The sequence below is a fragment of the Lepisosteus oculatus genome, chromosome 9 (genome assembly GCF_040954835.1).
Source record: "Lepisosteus oculatus isolate fLepOcu1 chromosome 9, fLepOcu1.hap2, whole genome shotgun sequence".
Taxonomy (NCBI): domain Eukaryota; kingdom Metazoa; phylum Chordata; class Actinopteri; order Semionotiformes; family Lepisosteidae; genus Lepisosteus; species Lepisosteus oculatus.
In genome coordinates, this window is record NC_090704.1 from 30,009,915 (window position 1) to 30,029,550 (window position 19,636).

At 39.9% G+C, this 19,636-nt stretch overlaps 1 protein-coding gene across 3 annotated transcripts in view; it reads left to right on the top strand.

The window, feature by feature from the left end:
- Window positions 1–19,636, top strand: part of patj (PATJ crumbs cell polarity complex component) — a 225,057-nt gene that overhangs the window by 77,837 nt on the left and 127,584 nt on the right. For 2 of the 3 annotated variants that reach the window (XM_015356178.2, XM_015356180.2), the window contains exons 20-26: window positions 3,174–3,431; window positions 5,956–6,031; window positions 6,523–6,655; window positions 11,636–11,719; window positions 14,932–15,006; window positions 15,360–15,537; window positions 17,757–17,867. In XM_015356178.2, coding sequence (XP_015211664.2) covers window positions 3,174–3,431; window positions 5,956–6,031; window positions 6,523–6,655; window positions 11,636–11,719; window positions 14,932–15,006; window positions 15,360–15,537; window positions 17,757–17,867 — 915 coding nt within the window. The remainder of the gene's footprint in view (window positions 1–3,173; window positions 3,432–5,955; window positions 6,032–6,522; window positions 6,656–11,635; window positions 11,720–14,931; window positions 15,007–15,359; window positions 15,538–17,756; window positions 17,868–19,636) is intronic. The other variant, XM_015356179.2, reaches the window with a different exon arrangement.

The window sequence follows — 19,636 nt, forward strand, 5'->3', positions numbered from 1 at the left end:
CTCTTTCTTCCTGAGGCATATTATCCTTGGATTTTAGTGAAGATGTGCTAACTGCAGCGTGGAGTCAAGTGCTGCAGTAAATCTACCAAAAACGAGACTAATTGTGCTATTAAGATTTTAGACTCTGCACATTTTTCATTGCAAATTGGTTTGGAGCTGTTCAGAGTTGACATGCTGGAGGTGCTGAGTCGACTGGATTGGGGGCAAGAAAAATGCATTTTCAGCTTTTATGATATTTTAAAGTGTCTATGTCTGGGCAGCCTACTGTAAGGACAGACCCTTGCTGCTGAGGTGATAAAGTCCCTATTTGTATTCACAAGGCAGGGAGCATTTGTTCTCAGATTGAAAGTTTCTGCTTGTGACCCAGTGAGAATGTGAACAGATTCGGAGTGTGCTGTTAGCTCTCATCAGTTCTGTTTTGTGAGAGCTCTTCTGTCATTAGTGTTTTTATTCAATACTAGTGTCACATAATACTGTCCTGGGAGGCTCACCGACCTTTTTAAGACCCATGTCTCTAGTTACGACCTACGACAACTCTCTCATGGTGGTTCTGTTGATAATTTTATCGAGTGTGACTCAGATGGAGTCAAAAAAACAACAATCAGAAATCAGTTTAGAGTACAGTAAATCACAGGGATTATGTGCAGGAAATGTTTGGGTAAATGCTGCATGCAGAGACGTGGGCCAGCCACAGCACAGAGCTGTATAGCAACAGGTGTGAGGTAGGAGCACTGAGAACTTCCAGGTGTGGTCTCAACAGTGAAGTGTACAGATCACCCGATTCACAGATACAGTCTGAGTAAAGGAGATTTTACAGGCAACCAGCAGGGATCCCAAAAAATCAGTTTGCGGTGAAAAATTATGTAATTTGCCCTTTTATGGAGACTCTGTAGTTTAAAAAAAATAAATAACATCGACCTAATTTGTTTTGCATTTTCCCAGGAAGGGCTGCTATCTTTTTAGTTGTGTATTTGTGGATTTTGAGACTAGACTAAAAATGTAGTCGTCACCGGGCCTTCACGGTACTCTGTGGTGTCAGGTTAGGTGCAGGTCTGCTCATTCTCTACTTTACCAGTTGCAATGTTTTTGGAACAGTCATCTCAAAAACAGCAGCAAATGTCAGACACATTTGCTGAGGTTTAAAACCTGTTTACCTGTTGTATAAAACACGACACTGGTGGGTGGCTCTTTGTGGTTTGCAGTATCTACGATGTGTGGTTTTACTACAACATCGGTTAAACTTATGTTTGCACATCTACAGCTGTGGTCTGAACTGGGCAGTGTTGAGGATCTGTGGTAAAATTTGGGCAATGTTGAGGAGGTGGTCTGTGGTGAGAATTGGGCAGTGGTGAGGAGGTGATCTGTGGTGAGAATTGGGCAGTGGTGAGGAGGTGATCTGTGGTGAGAATTGGGCAGTATTGAGGAGGTGGTTTGTGGTGAGAATTGGGCAGTGTTGAGGAGGTGGTCTGTGGTGAGAATTGGACAGTGTCGAGGAGGAGGTCTGTGGTCTGAACTGGGCAGTGTTGAGGAGCTGATATATGATGAGGTTATGTGGTTAACTTGGGAGGTGATGTGCTCAAAAGCAGTGAGCAATGGTCCCACCAAAGGTCAAAGGAGACATGTGTATTGATGATTGAAGAATAAGAACAAATTGCTGCCAGCCAGCAGAGAGGACAAGAAGGGATATACTGTAAGAAAATAGTAGATAATGTAATACAGGAGCAGAGCTAGCCTCAGTTCAGTGGATAATGTAAATATCACAGTACTGGTGAAAGCACTGAGTTACAAGGCAGATAAGTGCTGTACAGGCATAGTTGGAATAATTTGGATTTGAGGAAAATGGTCCTGGCATTCACAGGTACAGTCAGTGGTGGAGAACAATAAGAAGCAGAAATTTAGAGAGTATATTTCACCAACTGACCAGCAGAATATGAGTGGAGAACACTGGAGAGTAAATAGGAAGCAGATTGGAACTCAAGGAACAGGAAAAACTGAGTAATTGAGGGAATATTAAGCAACTTAAAGTTCTGCTAGCAGTTTTAAATTGTAGTACAGTGACACACTAATTCCAAATATGATACCCATTACAATGTGTTTAACATTAATATACATTACACAACTATACACCATTCTGAGCCAAAAAGAGTAAATCCTGCTGTACAGTATCTGATAGCTTTATTATTACATTATGATGCCACAATCAATGTAGTTCTTGTAGTGATTTCCTCACTGAACATTCTACTGGGCTAAAGATGAAAGATTTGCCAGGAGTGACAGTGAACAGTCTAGCCTCTTAATCTCAAACAGCAGTGCATAAATGTGTTAGAATGCCCCCACAGCTACTGTAGCCACAATAATTTTTGCAAATGAAATCGGTGCCCACGGAAAATTGTCATATTTCACAAATGACCTAAACATGTTACACAAGCAATTCATTTAGAAATAGTGATCAGAAAGAAAAGATGAGAAATGGTAGAAATACTTGCTTGCATTTCTTCTACACCTTTCATCCCAAATAAGCCCAAAGTGCTGTAACATATAGGAGGGAAACCACTTTCCACCAGCAGCACCATTACACAAGAGATTGTGTGGAGAAGTCAGAAATTGCTTCACCAATATTAATAAGGCAGAACTTGTCAGAGGCCAGGTTGTGCAAGCCTAGAATAGAACTGAGTCAAGACACAGAGGTTAGCACCACTAACAGTGTGAGGAAAATGTTTGAACATGTCCTTTAAAGGAAGGACAGCAGAGCATCCTCAGTCACTACACAGGGGGCATGGTATTGAAATTATCTTCCAGTGGGGAATAGAGTGTGACCTTCTTGTCCACCAGCAACCCTTACAATTTAGCAGCTTGGCTTTCTTTAAATGTTTTCCATCCCTGTTCTGATAGTCTTGCTTAGCTTCTGAGTTCTGACAAGGTCAGCCTATAACGGTCCAACATGACAGAAAGTTTGGAGTTTTATCTGGATTCAGATGCCTTCGTGAAAAATCACTTTATACCCAAGGTTTAAGTGTAAGGGAACAAGCCAAAAAGATACCAAGCTGCATCTGATACCAGAGTAGCATTTTACCACATGGTAAAGTTATGAGATGAGCTTGCAGATTTGTTTCTCTGTTGAATACAGGAAGGTTTGGCATCACAATGGGTCTGCCTGTTTCCTTTCCTGGCAGTGCTTCGATGACGAGACTCCTCTTCTGGAGGAGCTGGTAGATGAACCAGAGGTGTACCTACGCAGCTCCCCCTTCCCCTGGAGGGGGCCAGGACCGGCTGGTGGAGACACCTTGGAGCTGCTGCAGCCAAGTGGCGCTCTAGGGAGGAGTGAAATGGTGGTAGACGAGGAGGAAGAGCAGCAAGAGGGGATTCTCACGCAGGAAGAACTGGTCGACCCTGCTGACCTGCCTCCTCCTTACAGCAGATTACAAGAAGAGGTGAGCACAGGGGTGTTATCTTCCTGTCTGGTCTTTCAAACCTGTACACAAAAAAGCAGATAAGAAAACATGCACATGGACCAAGGTATGGGGAAACCTCAAGAAAAACACATGGCATGCATACCACTAGATCTTAAAGCTTTGCAGCCAGACTCCATGCTGTTCTTCTTTAACAGAGGAGGTTGTGATGAGATTAATGGTATGTGGGATTGAACTGCTCAATGGCTCCACTCGTATTCAATTTGATTGAGATCCATTGGTTGTTCCAGATAGGCATTGCCTGCCACTGAGAATGTCCGTTCATTTGACTGGGGATCTTAATATTGTGGCCAGCGAAACATTTTTAAAAAAGAAGAGATGGACTTTAATCAAAGAATCCGCCATCATGTTCGATCTCTGCATTGCCTGAAATTCTAGCAACAGCCTTTCTTTATATCTCACATAAATCTGCTTTTTGTGGAAGAGGTTATTCTAAGTAAATGGGGTGGGAATCACTCTGTATCTGTTATAGTCTCTCCAGGCCAATATAGTTTACTTCCCCATGTGGTTTTGCAATTTAAACATTTTAGTTTAACTACTGTTCATGTGGTTCCAGATGTTTTTTCTTAGTTGCAATAAGTACAAACACTTGGTTTTTGTGCACTTCAGTCAGAGAAAGACCCCAGAGACAAGGCTGTGCCCTTGTGTTCCACAAACTGTTTAGGGGGCTGTTTGCTACACAAATCTGATGTTTCAAACACTTGGTTCTCTCTTCACAGGGCTGATAGACACACATCAGCAGCCCTACCACCACTTGGAGGTGTTAAAACGCAAGCGCACATAACTTCTCTTTCACATTTGCAACAGTTTTACATGGGGATTTGTGAAGCAACACTTCATGAGAAAATCTCAGGTCTTTGTTGGAGCTTGTGTGTTGGAAAACAAAATACTGCAAGGCTTTGGCCTGTAATTAGTGCTAAAATGTCCTGTTTTCGGGTGTTTCATTCACCCACTTTTAGTATCTTCATTGAACCCTCAATCGAACAGATAAGGCACTTCAAATAAATCAGTTAATTGTTAGTTCAATAATGGTTTACAGAAAAGCCTAAGAGCTCAGGAGTTAAATAAAAGAGGGTTCTACGGGTCCCAAAAGTTCTCTTCTGTGTATATACTCAGTTTTCAGTTTCTTTGCTCAGAAGTGAGTCAGTACTTAACCACCAACTCTGTCTGCTTCTCATCGCTATACTGCAAAATCCATAAAACAGCAATTAAATGAACTAATTTGCGATTAAACTGCTTTGAATGGGAAAAGAAAAGGGATTGATGGACACGCTTGGGCAGGTGTTGTTATAGCTTCTTCTCCAGAGCATTTAACCACTTTTAAATAATTGAGTTCAAGCTCCGCTTTTCCAAAGTAGGCTGTGCATCACTGAGGGATCAATGCAAATGAAGGGTTGAGCTAAGGAGGGGTTTTAATTTGAACTGCTTTTTCTTAAGAGCTGATGAAAGAAGTTGTTATCTGTGGACCGATGATGGCAGGACTGCCTCACCCTTGTTCTGATGTTGGTCTGAATCCTTCAACACAGATCTATTTGCATCGTTTCCAAACAGGGGTGCCTGTTATTGTTTTTCTACCTATTGTTTATGCATCAGTTAATGATATTTAGCATGTTACTCCAATAATTAACCAGGAATATTCTTTTTTTCCGTTTTCGGTATACCTGTCTGTGCCGTATAAATGTGAAGTACGGGTGTTTGCGGGAAAATTTTTGAGTTCGGGAACCAATCGGAGATCATAACACAGGATGTAGTGGGAATTTAATTTAACTTCCCTGACGAGCAGTTTTCAGGGAACAAATTAAGTTCATATAAAAAGGGATTGCTCCAGTTCCCTATGCCAGTTGCCAGTGAAAATTGAATGAAATCATCAGAACTTCACCGTACTGTGTTTTTTCACAATGTGTCAATTCTGACAAATTTGTAATAAAACAAATTCACTTCATTGTATTAACAATGGAGAGAAAGCAGTCAGTTCCATCACACAAACAAAATTAAACTAGAAAAATATACATTTTATTTAAAATATTGTAATGCACTCTGTAGATTTGCTCAGAGCCTTTAGTTAAATTATTTCCATGGGGCAAACAAGCTTAAATGTAGTATGAGCATATAGATGCATGTACCATTTGGGCAATTAGCTCACCTGTGCTCTGATGGTAACCTGGTGCTTTAATTCTAGAACTGTACAAATAATTTGGATCTGCATTAGTCTCCCCTGGACCTCCTCAAACACAAGATAATAGTCCACAAGCTGCTTTCATCTCCATTTCAGTGTTTCTTTGTGCAGCGAGTCACATGCCCATGCCACATCCCCTTCATTTTGCAGAAACTCAGTGTTTCTCTATTTATTAACGATTCAGATTTGCACTTTTGCATAGGAACATCAGAACAGGTGAGGGCTGATGATTTGTTGTTGGGCGTAAGGGTAGTACCATCCTTATCATCTCTGAATGTCTCCTGTCTCTCTTGACCTCTGACCTGCCAGGATGAAGACAAGGACCATGTTTATGATAACAGGATGGCGCCAGAGACCAGAGAACCCCTGAGCAGCCCTCACTCCAGTGAGTAATCCAAGTCCGCTCTCCAGTCTCTCACAATACTGGTTTGTCAGGACCTTCCTGTACCTCTTGTGGCTCTATCAAAATTGTCTCGAAACAACACTCAGGATCACCAACGGCAGAATACAATTGAATCAAAATGTGTCCCAGATATTTTTGAGTTTCATATTGCCCGGCATGGTTTAAATTAAATCCGATCTACAGTCAGAAGATGTCTATCAAGTAAGTCTGTATGTTTTGTCATCATTTTAGTGTTTACAAAAGCATGAGTTTTGTGTTTTACAAAGAACAGAATAAGGACACTTTTAAATATAGTTTATCTAAATATAGTTTATGGTTTAAGGTTTAGGTATAATATCCTAAATAAGAATTAATTTAAATTTATTGGAGCTCTGCTGTGAGATGTGGAATCTGGTTAGGATATGGAGTGTTGAAAGACTAGTTAAAGGCCTTCCATGTCCTGCACAAGTGTGCTCTATACTCTGTTCTCCCAGGTCCCCACATGAGCCTAATCCTGGAGGCCCCCGAAAATGACATGGACTTCGAGTGGCAGCCTGAAAGTGGGGGTGACTTGACCCCTTCCAGGAATAGCATCTCTGAACAAACTGAGATGGAGCAAGTAATTGAGTGAGTCTGAGTGAATTTTCACCTGGTTAAATGGACCTATACTGTCAGTATGGAATGCATGTGGAACCCAGCACGAGGACAAACTGAAAAACATTGTGGCACAGTATTAAGAAATATTGATCCACAGGAAACATGAATCCATCTGACCATTGCAAATACTTGTTTCCCTTGAGGTTGAGGGTGAGGGTACCTTTGGCAGACTGAAACCTGTCATTAATTGGATTGATTTTAATTTTCAGATAAAAGTCTGGTCAGAATTTTAAGCTTGGCCCTGTAGCAAGGTTTTAGGAAACTCCACTACACCATTTCTCTGTGAATGGGTTAGGGTTAGTGTTTAACCACCGCCAGTCCTGGGAAGCTCATATTTCCAGAAATAGAATTCCAAAGAAGCAAACACTCTTTCTCATTGAGAAAGGAAGGTTTTGCGGACATGTTCTGATTTTTAATTGAGGCCATTTATTTGTACAAATGTTGTATGATCATTTTAATTCAACACTTGTTTTATATTGCTTTAAAGTAAATAATTGGACGATTTCTGTAATGTAGATCAACCGTGGGCTTAAAGTATGCAAGCGTCCGAGAGTGTACCATTATTAAAAAGGTAATGGGATACCCTCGCATGACATTACTCATTGGTTATGTCCCACTGTGAAAATGTTTTCTCTTGTTGCTGCTTCCTTTCCAGTGGCTAAATGCATGGCGGAAGAAATGTTTTAAAATAATTTTTAATTCTCAAAACATTATGAAACCTCACCATGCCACAGGAAATTTGGGATAATTCCCCTCCGTTAAGTCCATTGTGATGAGTTCTGATGATTTCTTTAAAAAGGTCCTTGAAACCTGGCCAGATTCGTTGCACACTCTTGGCCTTCTCAGAAATCTTCTGATCAAGTCCCAAACCCCAGTTACCCATGTTAATTTGCGATGCATGTGAAGGTGAGCACTTTGACCCCTGAAGAAAGTTGGTCTGAGAACTCGCTGGGTCTTCTCATCTAGGAAGGTTTGTACCTGTGCTGTGTTTGTATCCAGCGGTGTGTGTTGCTGGTGTTTGGTGGCTTAAGCTGCCATGCCTGTCCTCATCTCGCTGTGTAACACTGAGCTGTGACTCGCGGGGAGCCTGTTTGCAGTTATTATCACTGACCGCTTGAGACTTGCAGTGTCCAGATGGCTTTAACAACCCGGCATGTGAGAGGAACACTGGGATAAGCGTGATCATTGACTCCAGATTGTGAGGTTTATTTCATTGCCAATGTTCATCAAAAAATGGAGAGATAAGACATAGGAAAAAGATTTCAAGCGTTACTATTGTGCTTCTTTCGCAAATTCTCATACAGCTGCATTTCTTGCAATGAGTTGTCCATGACACTGTATAATACAAAGCAGTTGTTGCTGTTGGCAGATTTCCCATGTTCGTTATTTCAAAATTCAACCAGGCTGTTGCTTGTGTGGTCTTCAGTAACATATGCTACTCTACTGTTTTTTTGTGAAGTACCTCAGTTCCTAAAGACTTTAATCAGAAGTTCGTTCTCTGTGCGTGCTGTTTTGCCTTGGAAGACAACCCACGCACAAAGTCCTTTTAATAAGATCAAAGCCAGGATTGTTAAGGCAGCAGCATGCTGTGGAATTCATTAAAGTCCTGCAGATTTGCTGGCACATTAAAGCTTAATGTACACAGCAGCCTGAACTGAGATGTATATGTCTTGTATAGAGCATTATTATGTGGCTCTTTGTAGTTACCAAAGTGATCGCAGCTCCACCTGCTGATGAAAATGGGCTAAAGCATGTGAAGAACATGCTCCTCTTGACAGCATTGCTTTTGTCTCCGGGTTCCCATCCTGACAATCCTTGGACAATAATGAAAATGTTTGATTTTTTTTAATACCTGGGGGTGTTAAGAGACACACCATTGCTGCAAGCACAGTGGTGTGTAACTTGTCCTTCTTTGGTCTCTCATTGCTCATTGCTGTCTTTAATGCTGATAACATATTAATCCAGGGAATCCAGTCACGGTTCACATTGTATTTGTTATTGTTCACTTGTAGCCTGTAGGCCACAAGAAATGCAACATTTGTATTTAATATTTCTCTATGAGCACCACAGGAACAGGAACCACATCCATTCATTCATTCACACTGCTGTCATTCTGGTGTTTTATTCTTTTTTTAGTTCTTTGGAAGCCTTGTTGGTAAGTTTCTGCTTCAAGACTGGAAAAATGATTTTCCATTTTTCCAGTCCTTCTCTCATGCTGCAATTAAAAAAAAAGGATGAACAGTTGCCAGAACAAAATAAGTCATCATTTAAGCCCGGATGTTGTCAATTTTCAGCTTTGAAGACAAGGAAAGGTAATTTCCTTTCATAAAGAAAGAGGATAAAAGAACATATTAATGTCATAAAAGGGCATTGAGAACAGGAGGCACTTCTTTACTTTAAGCTAAAGATTGTAGGAGTCTGTAACAAGCTTTTACACATTGTTAAAGCTGATACCCAGCTTTCTCGTGTGCAGCAACATTACTGCCCTGTAGCCAGATCTCACTGGGTCTCTGCTGCTGAGCAGAGCTGGGCCTGGTCAGTCCAGGTGTGGAAAATCATGTTGCCGCTGTAAGTGAAAGGCACCAGTAGGTGGTGCTATTCTTGCTGAACCAGAATTTCCAAGGCCAGTGCTCCAGTAAGAGGTCGAGGGACAGTGTGCTGTACAAGGTGCCCTTTTTCAAAGAAGACATTGAACCAAAGTCCTGACTACTTGTTCATTAAATATTAATTTAGAATGAGTAGTAGTGTTACCCTATTGTCCTGGTTAATTCTACTCTAGGCTTCTCCCTAATCCACCTGACCAGATGGGTTGCTGAACCTCCTTCTCTGTGCGCTGTAAAGCACTTTGAGGGCTTTTGAGATGAAGAGTGCTATACATGCTTACATACTTATTCACTCCATATTGCTTATTTAGTGTGAAGACGCATTTCTTGAAAGATCTAGTGGACAAAACTTGTTCCTGAATCCCACCATTTTTTCTTATTAAATGAACCTCCTGTTCTCAGGAGAGAACTGAGCACTGAAAATGATCACTGATGATTGATTATGCAGTATTAATTTAAATTTATGGAATATATGTCACATGTAACATGTGTTGACAAGTCACATATGAATGTTTTTTTTGCGCCCACTGGTTGGACCAAGGTTCCAAACAAGAGAATGGTATTTGACCCATCTTGTGAATGTGCTTTTCTAGGAGTTTCATGTTTTAAGAATTGTCTGTCCGTTTCTTAAAAATCATAGAATCGGCATGAATCATGCATCCTGTTACACGACACCTATGGCAACAGCTCAAAGCTCTTACACCAGAACAATTTAAGATTTAATTCTGAAGCACTCATCCAGAGTACTTATTCCTGTTTGACAGAATTCTGCACCCTTTCCTTTGCTCAGTTCCAGACAGAAATGGACTGTGTTTTTCAAAACACTGTTCAAGCGGTAAGAAACAAGCACAAATAATAAGAGTAAGAGCAAAGTTTCGAATCATCACAGCTTAGAAAGCAGGTACTGCTATTCCAGGATGCTTCAGCCTGTATGTTTCTTACTGATGAAACACCACTGGTGTTGTAATATTTCTAACAAGTTAGTTTTCTCTGTCCTTTTTTTTAAACAGTGGCCTTTATATAAATGTGAACGTGTCAGATTCTTTGTTAACTTGTGTTACTTGGTGACGAGTATCAATTGGATAAATGATGGAACACTGTGTTTTCAACACAAATGAGTTTTTCTTAAAAGTATTTTTGTAACTGTTCAGTCATAGGAAGTGTCAGTTAAGGAATGAAAGAAATTGCTTTCACCTGCTCTCAACACTTTTGATCCTGATTTTGAGGCAACTTCATAGATTACATCTGCTCCAGGCTGAAGCCACATTGATCACAGCACGCAGCAAATTATAATATCTCTGTCATTCAGCTGTTAAATTGTTTATTTCTTTATTTTTTGTAAAAATTGTTTTTCCAAAGTCATTTTCTCTGTAAAAGGAGGAATTGTTTGTGCATACTGTTATGCCTGACTAAATATTTTTCTATTTGTGCTCTTCTAGTATTGATGGAAAAATTTTAACTTGTAAGAGGACTTAAAGCAGAGCCTGGAGGCTGAATTCATGAAAAGGAATGTCTTTCTACCCATTCCTCTGAACTGATAAGCTGTCTTACACTATCAAAAGGGTGGTTCTGTAGGTCTCATCAGTATTAATTTTGTTACCACCTACAAATGTGCTTATATTTTAAAAACATACAAAAAATACAAAACACTGCCTATGTGGATTTTCAGATGCAGATATAAAACATAAATGCCCATTTTAAAGATAAAAGCCTCTTGTGAAGAAAAAGGCTGAATTCTACTAGCATGTAATTACAGCTCTCTGTTGTCCATCCTCAGATCTTGTCGTTCTGTTATTTTGTCCTCATACTGAAGTAAATGAGTCCTTTATTGTGAGCAGATAAACATCCCCATTTCAGGGTTACTGCAACACGTTCTTTTAAAGGAAAATTAAATGAAAAACCTACTCTGAAACGCAGCTACTTTAATCATGCTACCTTAAACCACGTAGATTGGGTTTGTGTCGATGATTAGAGATGAACATGAATGTTTAATTTTTCCTTCATCCTTTTTAACTTACAGTATGTATACTTAATTAAATGTACTATTTACAAGCACGGGGTTTTCAATTATCCTTATTTTCTCTTTCCATTTTCTCCACAAGTGCATTGACACCAGGTATGTGACAGGGGGCACTGCTGTACTGCAATTTGAGGAAGCCCAGCCAACAGCAAACACACCCAGCCCCTGAAGAGCACAGTCCAATTCCCGGTCTCCAGTGAATTTGCCCAGATTGGAGCCAGAGGTTAATTTTAGGACCCAGGCTCCAGCACTCTTGTACTTGTTGTATTGCTGTGAGTCCCTCATGTCTTATTCTGGAAGTTTAACTGCTTTTTCTCTTCCTTCCAGGACGCCATTAGTCTTTCCATCTGGAATGGAGGCAGGGAAGAGGAGGAGTCAAGGGGCAGTGCCCTCTTATTTAGGAATAACCAGGTAAAACTCTACTGCTAACACTATGGCTATGAAAGTAATATTGGGCTGACACCTTTATCCACGAGTATGATATATAGCTGGTTATTTTTCTACAATTTGTTCAAGGGTACAACAGCGGTATCTCTCTAGGGACGTAAACCCACAACCTTCTAGTCCAGAACCCTAACTGCTGCTGCTCCACACGGGATCCAGCAGACCCCTGTGCGTTACTGTGTTGTGAAGTTCTATAGGCTTTGTTTTACAGCAATATAAATGATACTCAATACAAGCCCCTTGAGGAAGCGTGCCTGCAAATGCAGACATATTAGAAATGAAATGCTTTATTTAATATTTATTGTATCAGGGGATAAAAATGTGAAAAGGCAAAAATAAATTCATTACGTTTAGGAATTAGTACATTTTTCAGTGTTAAATAAAATCTGTGGGATTTTATAAATTCTTAAAATTTATATAAATGTATTTTATAAATATTATGTAAAGTAGGAAACAGCAGATTAATTATATTGTTTTCAGAAGTACACTATAAAACACATCAGAATTTAGTGCGAGATTCACATTTCATAGAAGTTTTCCCATCACAAACCAGAATGAGGAGTACTGTACAAACCACAGATCACTGAAGTTCCAAATTTTTACAATTTAAATAGTCAAAACCTTTAAAAAGGTTTAAAATGCAATAAATACAAGAACTGCTCAATTGGTTCTCGGTGCAACCTGTACCTGTTTAATGACCTCACTTGTCTTCTGCAGTTCAAAGTGTCAAGACCTGAGATGGTGTTAGATTGACTTGAATATGCCCTCATTCTTTCAGCACATCCTACATGTAATTCTCCATTCATTTTCCTAAAATCAGCACAATATTTATCGGAGAAAAGTTCAGCAAAGCCAGTGGTTTAACTAGTGGTTTCACTAAATCAGGCTGGTTTGTTGAGAATGTTATTTACAAATTCTTTGTCGACATCATCATCATCTTTCTCATTTATCACCTCCACATTATCAGTGTTTGACAGTGGAGAGGAAAAAGTGTCAAATTGTGTCAAAGTGTCAAAGATGTTTTGATTACATAATGTGCTATTTGAATTTGTGTGCAGCCTAGGCTCACTGCAATGTTTTTTTTATAGTAAGGTGCATGTTACAAAAATACATACGTTGAACATCTCTGTCCAGGAGCCTGTAATTTTAATTTTATGGTATGCTGTAAGAATAGCACAGGGGCTCACTTTCTAAGCTCACCTATTATGAAAACTCGCATACATACAGTCAGTGATGTCAGCCCAGTGACATTATGCCTACGGTAGTTCCCCGGAGGCACTAGGTCTTCTGATTGTCAGAAGTTGTTAGTAATGGATTTAGGTGAAGTATTAACTTATGTTAAATTAATATTGGAATTTTTTCAATGTTATCAACGTTGGATTTTAAAATTAAAATTTAAAATCCATTAACAAGGTATTATACATTGTATCAAATAATCCAGATCCAGTAGGCTCCAGAATTATAAGGGTCTAGTGGGTTGACAGTAGATTTCTAGAGTAGCTCCAACTAAAACACTGATGTTACATACATGTGCTGTCAAATTCAAAGGAGCCCCTTGTGAGAATAGCACTCACTGCAGAGAGAAATTGTGCTTAGTTGGCTGTTTTGATACATTGTGATCAGATCTAATCAGTATGGAAACTGCAACAGGAAATCAGAGAGGGCAGACCCTGGGGATTTCAAATTCTTATAAGACTGGTTCTGTCACGACACTGTCTGTTCTGGAGTACAGGCAGAGTGTGCAGTAGGGAATAACTGAGCAGCAGGGCAGAGCAGCTTGAAGAAGGCAGGGCTTGCCTCGCACTTTTCACTCAGACAGCTTATCAGGGAAGCTGGAGCTGCCCCTGTGTATCTGATCACTCATTTCCTTATTGACTAGACATGGTACAGTACATTAGAATAGGGTAGAAAAATATGATCTGAGCATTGACATCTAATGGGCTTTTTCTTGCTGCCGCTGTTTTTGAAACTTTACAGTTACCTTGAGATGTATATTTAAATATATGCTCCATTTATAGAGTGTTTTTGGTTTTGTCTGTCATCTGATGACACAGCACTCTCCACTTCTGTCCTCTTGGACACATCGCCCAGCACTGAAGCTGAATCTCTTAACATTCAGTTTGACCAGCTTTAATGTCCTTGTCTTCCTCCTGACTTTCAAAGTGCCATTGCCTGTTACCTGATCTTTCTCGTGAGTCATGGACTTTTGCTTTATTTAGAAAGCTGAAGAATTTGGTTATAACACTTGCATTACGTTGATTGTATTAGACTCTATGCTTGCATTAGCATAGTTATTAGATTTGTACTCCACTGTTGGCAGAACCCTGCAATTAATTTAATTGTTCCATCTCTTGATCAGCGCCATGTCATTCGCCACATGCCATTTGCACATGTAGGGAAGAAAGCTCGAAATTCAGATGTCCTCTTCCTACTTGCCTGTCTTGCCGTTATTGCACTAGAATCAGGCTTCATCACCTTGCAGGATGGTAGAAGCTCACAGACTAGTAGTACCTAGCACCTGCTTGAACTGACAGCCTCCACCAAAGAAGGCTGCAAAAATCAAGAGAGTTCAACTTGGAGAAAAAACAGTTCAGTCAACCGTTTCAGAAAAAAATCAGAGGTTCTGTAGAGCCTTGGAAAACGCAGTTACCACAAGCGTCTGTTTGTGAAGCACCTACAGCGCTAGTATGCACTCTCTTTAAAATGCTAAACAAACGTACAAAAAATAAATGTTACTATAAAGTACATTTAGTTCTCAATTTACCTAATAATTGGCACTCAAGAATACTTATCACTTCTTAGTTTAGGACTTTACTAGTCCTCACTTCAACAAGCCCAGTAACAGATGATTTGTGAAGTTGTAGAAACTGTGCATGCTGCTGGTACCCAGTTGCACAAGGGGCTGAATAGTGTCGATTGGGCAAGAGACATGTAGGAGGATGATTTTAATCTCGGTATTCTTCCAGACTTCAGGACTGCTCATCCTTTACAGTACTAAAAGACACTGTTCACCACCCACCACTAGCAACAACCTCCCTTCACATTGTACTGGAACATTAACAACCGACTGTTGTATAAACGACTTTTAGTACACCTGTAGAATTGTTTTTCCATGAAGAAGTGGAGTTGGTTTTATGTTTGTGCCCGGCTCTGTGAGATAAGCTGTCTGTGTTCCTCAGCAGCGAGCTGCCTGAGAGAGAAGAAGGGGAAGGGGAGGAAACGCCTGCCTACAGTCACTGGGGTCCCCCCAGGAGGTCAGACCCTGCTGCGCCTCAAAACACACCTTCTCAAATGTTTATCTTTGATGGGCTGCCTGAACAGCTCCTGTAACGGTCACTCATTCAGTAGTATGAATGTTTGTGTTGCCTGTCCTTCAGAAGTGGTTTTGTGCTGTATATTTATTTAACAGAGTAAATGCAAAAGAAAACCCTCTACTTCTCCAAATGTCAGAGTCTCCAACAGCTCAGCACTTTCTGAATGCTTTTCGTTTTGGATCATTTGAAATAATAGCACTAGAGGCTGTTTTGAGTCCATCATCAGCCGGACTCTCCCCGTGTTTTTCTGAGATGTTCCTCCTGAGGATGACAGCTGTGGTACCTGTGTTCAGGGTGGAGGTGTGGCGCGAGCCTGCAGAATCTCTGGGCATCAGCATCGTGGGTGGCCACACAGTCATCAAGAAGCTGAAGAACGGGGAGGAGCTGAAGGGGATCTTCATCAAACAGGTCTTGGAGGAAAGTCCAGCCGGCAGGACCAAGGCCCTGAAGACTGGGGACAAAATCCTAGAGGTAGGTCGTCGAAAATAAAAAAAAAACAAACAAGCTTTCACAGGAGTGCATTCAGCAACTGGACACAAATAATGTCACAAACACTTTTCTTTATCATACTGGACTCCAACTTCAATTCAATGCTAGCCCATTGTGAATCTGAATGAGATATGCAGGACTCTTTCAAACACGTTAAACATAAGACATGAATGAAGATGACACATTATCGGAGAGCCTGTTCAGACACTTGTGTTAGTGGGTGTTTCAAGGTGATGAGGAGATGGTGAAGAGCTCCATGAAGTGAGAGAGTTTAATTAACATGAAGCCATTCCTAGTTGAAATCTGAACATGAAATGACATTGCTTCACTTTTATATGTTAGTCACTGTGATTTGAAGGAAGGATCTCGCTGAGAACCACTCGCATCTCAGAATGAAGAGCCCTCGGCAGGCCTGTGAGGTGAAGTTGTAATGAGCTCCCTAGTGGCCACTTGCTGTTGACTGTGCTTGTCTGCTACCAAGGCTGTAGTGGTCACCTAAATGGGAGGTGGCATGTGTTCATGTACTGCATCAAAAAATAATAAAACACAGCATTAACAGCTTGCAAAGTTGGCAAGTAGCAGAAACTATTGTATAAATCTTGCTAATCTGCTGAAATGAGTCAAGAAAGCACTCGGCTCTATAAAAAACAGCTGACTCAACTATTGTACTTGCCAATGTTTTGGAGTATGCTTGAAGTCTAGCATCAGTCTGCAACTGTGCTGGCCTGGACCAGAATGATGCTGGTGTATTGGAGATATGATTCACTGGATTCACAGCAGCATTGCCATGTCAGGACTCCCTGACCAGTTACAAGAAGCGCATACAGTTGGCTTCTTGTATCTCATTGGTTGTAGATTTCCATCAATAGATGGATATACATTTATGGCTATTGTGGCATTTTACTGCTAAACCTTGTTAAAGAGACTTTTGATAAAGCTCCTTTTAGATCATTAATTGTAAAATATCAGGATTAGAATAGTGTAATTACCACAATAGTACCACAGGGATATGTTTTAGTATCACTGCTTTTCCAAATTTATTTCAAAGATCTAGATTCTGCTAATTATTAGAAAAAACAGCTGTTCTTATGCATTAATAAATGTAATTTTCTAGACTATGTAGGGAAGCAATTCAGAAGGCAAAAGCATTAGATATTGTGGCAGGACAGTTTAAAAATGAGCTGTAGTTACAATAAAACTGCCACTAGATGACACTATTTGGTCTCTAATTACGTGCAAATGGTCGCACCGGGGTGACTGAATTAATTGGGAAATGGTTTAGAATTTCACATTCTCACATGGGCGTAGAGTTCTATATGGTATTTAAAAGACATGCAATGTGCTAGTGGTAGGTTTTTTAGTTGTTTTGGGGTTATGAATCCTGAAAAAGTGAAATAAAGCCTCCTAGACTTCTCTAGGCCATCATTTTTATATGTGCAGACCCTTAGGATTTAGGAAGGGCAGGGTCTGTGAGATAGATATATGTAAATATAGATAAAAGTGTAGAATTTAAATCAAGGGACGAAACTTTGAAATTGTAGAATGTACTGGTGAGACACCATTTTAAAATTTCCTGTACACTTTTGGCCACCTTTTTATATCAGAAGATTTTGTTGTTCTGAAGTCAATCCTAAAGACAGCAACATTCAGCAACATACATTTTGGGTTGAAAGTAATATTGTCTGACTGATAGGCTGGAAGACAGAACCTTGAACCTTTTAGACTTGAACAGAGACGACTGTGATGGGAATGCTCAGTAAGCTTCTTCAGAAGTTACTATGAAATCTGAAGCACAGAACATGTGCCAGAAAAGTGTGCTGGGTGGAATTCAGTGTGCCTGGTGGAGGCTTAACAGCCAGACTCTTTTCAGACCACCTTTTTGCAATGGGATCTTTAATGACCAAGTAGTAACGTCTTGGGTTTAACACCTCATCCTAAGGATGGCTCCTCCTATACGTTAGTGTCCCCTATCACCATGGACAGTGGTTTTGAAAATTGTTTCTGAAGTTTTCAAACATCTCCAGCAAGACCACTTACAGCAGAAACCATGTTTTCCTTGTAGATACCCATATCTACTATTGACTGGGCATGGTCAGTGGTAGTTTTGTTTCTGAGATCTGAGAACCCTAGATTGGAAGGTCTGACACTGCTGTCATGTCACAATAAGATGTTGGAGTCATTTTAGTCTTGTTTTGTGACAGGTGTCAGGGATGGACCTTCAAAACGCCAGCCATAATGAAGCGGTTCAGGCCATTAAAAACGCGGGGAACCCAGTCATCTTCACCGTGCAGAGCCTCTCAGCCACACCACGGGTAAGATTAAAATGCACATTTCTAAAACTGTGTAGTAAACAGAAATAAAGGAGTGGCCGCCCTCTGATACTTAGGCTGTTTGAGATATTCTCACTACTGAGTTTTGTACTGTCATACTACTGACTATGCTGTCGCTAGGGCTGGGCGATATGGCCAAAAACATTATCACGATAAAAATGTTCATATCAGTTGGTATCGATAATTACCACGATAAATGTCAAATCATTATTTCTTTCAAGTTTAAAGGCAGATTTTTTTCTCTTGAGTGAAAGTTGAAGAAACCAGACAGTTAATTGGTAAATTAAACAACTCTTTATTTTAAGAACACAACTAACACTTGCCAAACAGCAGAAACATTAAACAAATCTGAGGTAGAGAGTATTCAAGTCTTTATGTCAAAATATGCATGAGTAAAATTTCTTAATAGAAAAATTCAATACTGCAGTGTGATAAAACACACATAGAAGATGGCTCAGACAGACTGCAAAGTGCTCTGTTTTATGTCTTTTCGTAAAAAGCCAAAATATCTCCAAATTACCGAAGTTGAATGACCTTTTCTGTCGACGATGTCATCATCCTTCGAGCTGGTCGTTGGCAGCACTACATTTGCTTCAGTGTCGCTCATTTCTCCACTCTAACTACAATCCTGTCAGCCACCACCGTGTGGGTCAACACCACCACGTTAGCTGCATAAACATATATCTCGAAAATTTATCAAACTTTTGTTAAAATTATATCGCGATAATTATCATTTTCGAATTATTGCCCAGCACTAGCTGTAGCTAATATTTTTGAAGGAAGAGATGGGGAAAGTTTTACAATGATTCCACAAAAGTGAATTAACAACTTTGTTGTTATTATAAATTTCTCATATGAAAACAAAGTATCAAGTATTTTCATGCAGTAAATAACACTGAAACATGGGTACCCCATCTTGTAAATCTACATACTGTTTTTATTAAATACCTTGACGTTTAATTGTGTGGGTCATTACGTTTGGCATAGAAAAGGGTTTAAATATTTGTGGAATCATGATGACCTTTCCAGTTTTCTTTCATATTACCAATTCATTTCTTTTTCCTTTTTTGAGTTGAATTTGTGGAGTAAGTCGTTTATATTAAAAATACTATTTGCTGCTTCAAAGTGACAGCAAGCCATAAAGCAACAAAATGTGAAAACTGTGGGAAAAAGTCCTTCTCTTCCTCTGATGCAAAACGTAACAGAGGATTAGCTGTCCTTTCACACAGCAGATCAAACCAACACTGAATCTCTCCACTTGTTTTTAAAACATCATCCGACCAGATGTCATACACCAGTTGGTCAGATGATGAAGGACGGCGGGTCATTCTCCGTTGAACAATGTGAATCAGACACGAACCTCAATTTGGGTACATTGTAGAATTATATAAATTGTTACATTATGGCATATATATTTATTTGGGGGTTTTAATCATGGACATATCCAACAAATAAATTAAACATCTGAATTGTGTAATGCATTACCAAATTGTTTTCAATGCACAACCCAGTAATGTCACAATACAGTGCGTTACAAATGTTCTATTCAGTCATCAACGTAATAGACACATTTACTAACGTCATAAAGAATCAGCTTGCGGCTGAAGTAATACTATTGACTTGTAGTGCTGCCAGGGGATGACATTTGTCTTCTGCATCATGACTTGCTGATGGACCACAGCTCTTTAGGGTCGTTATGTATTCTTCCACTTGCCCAAGATGTGGCTTGTTTTTCTATTTATCAAACTAGT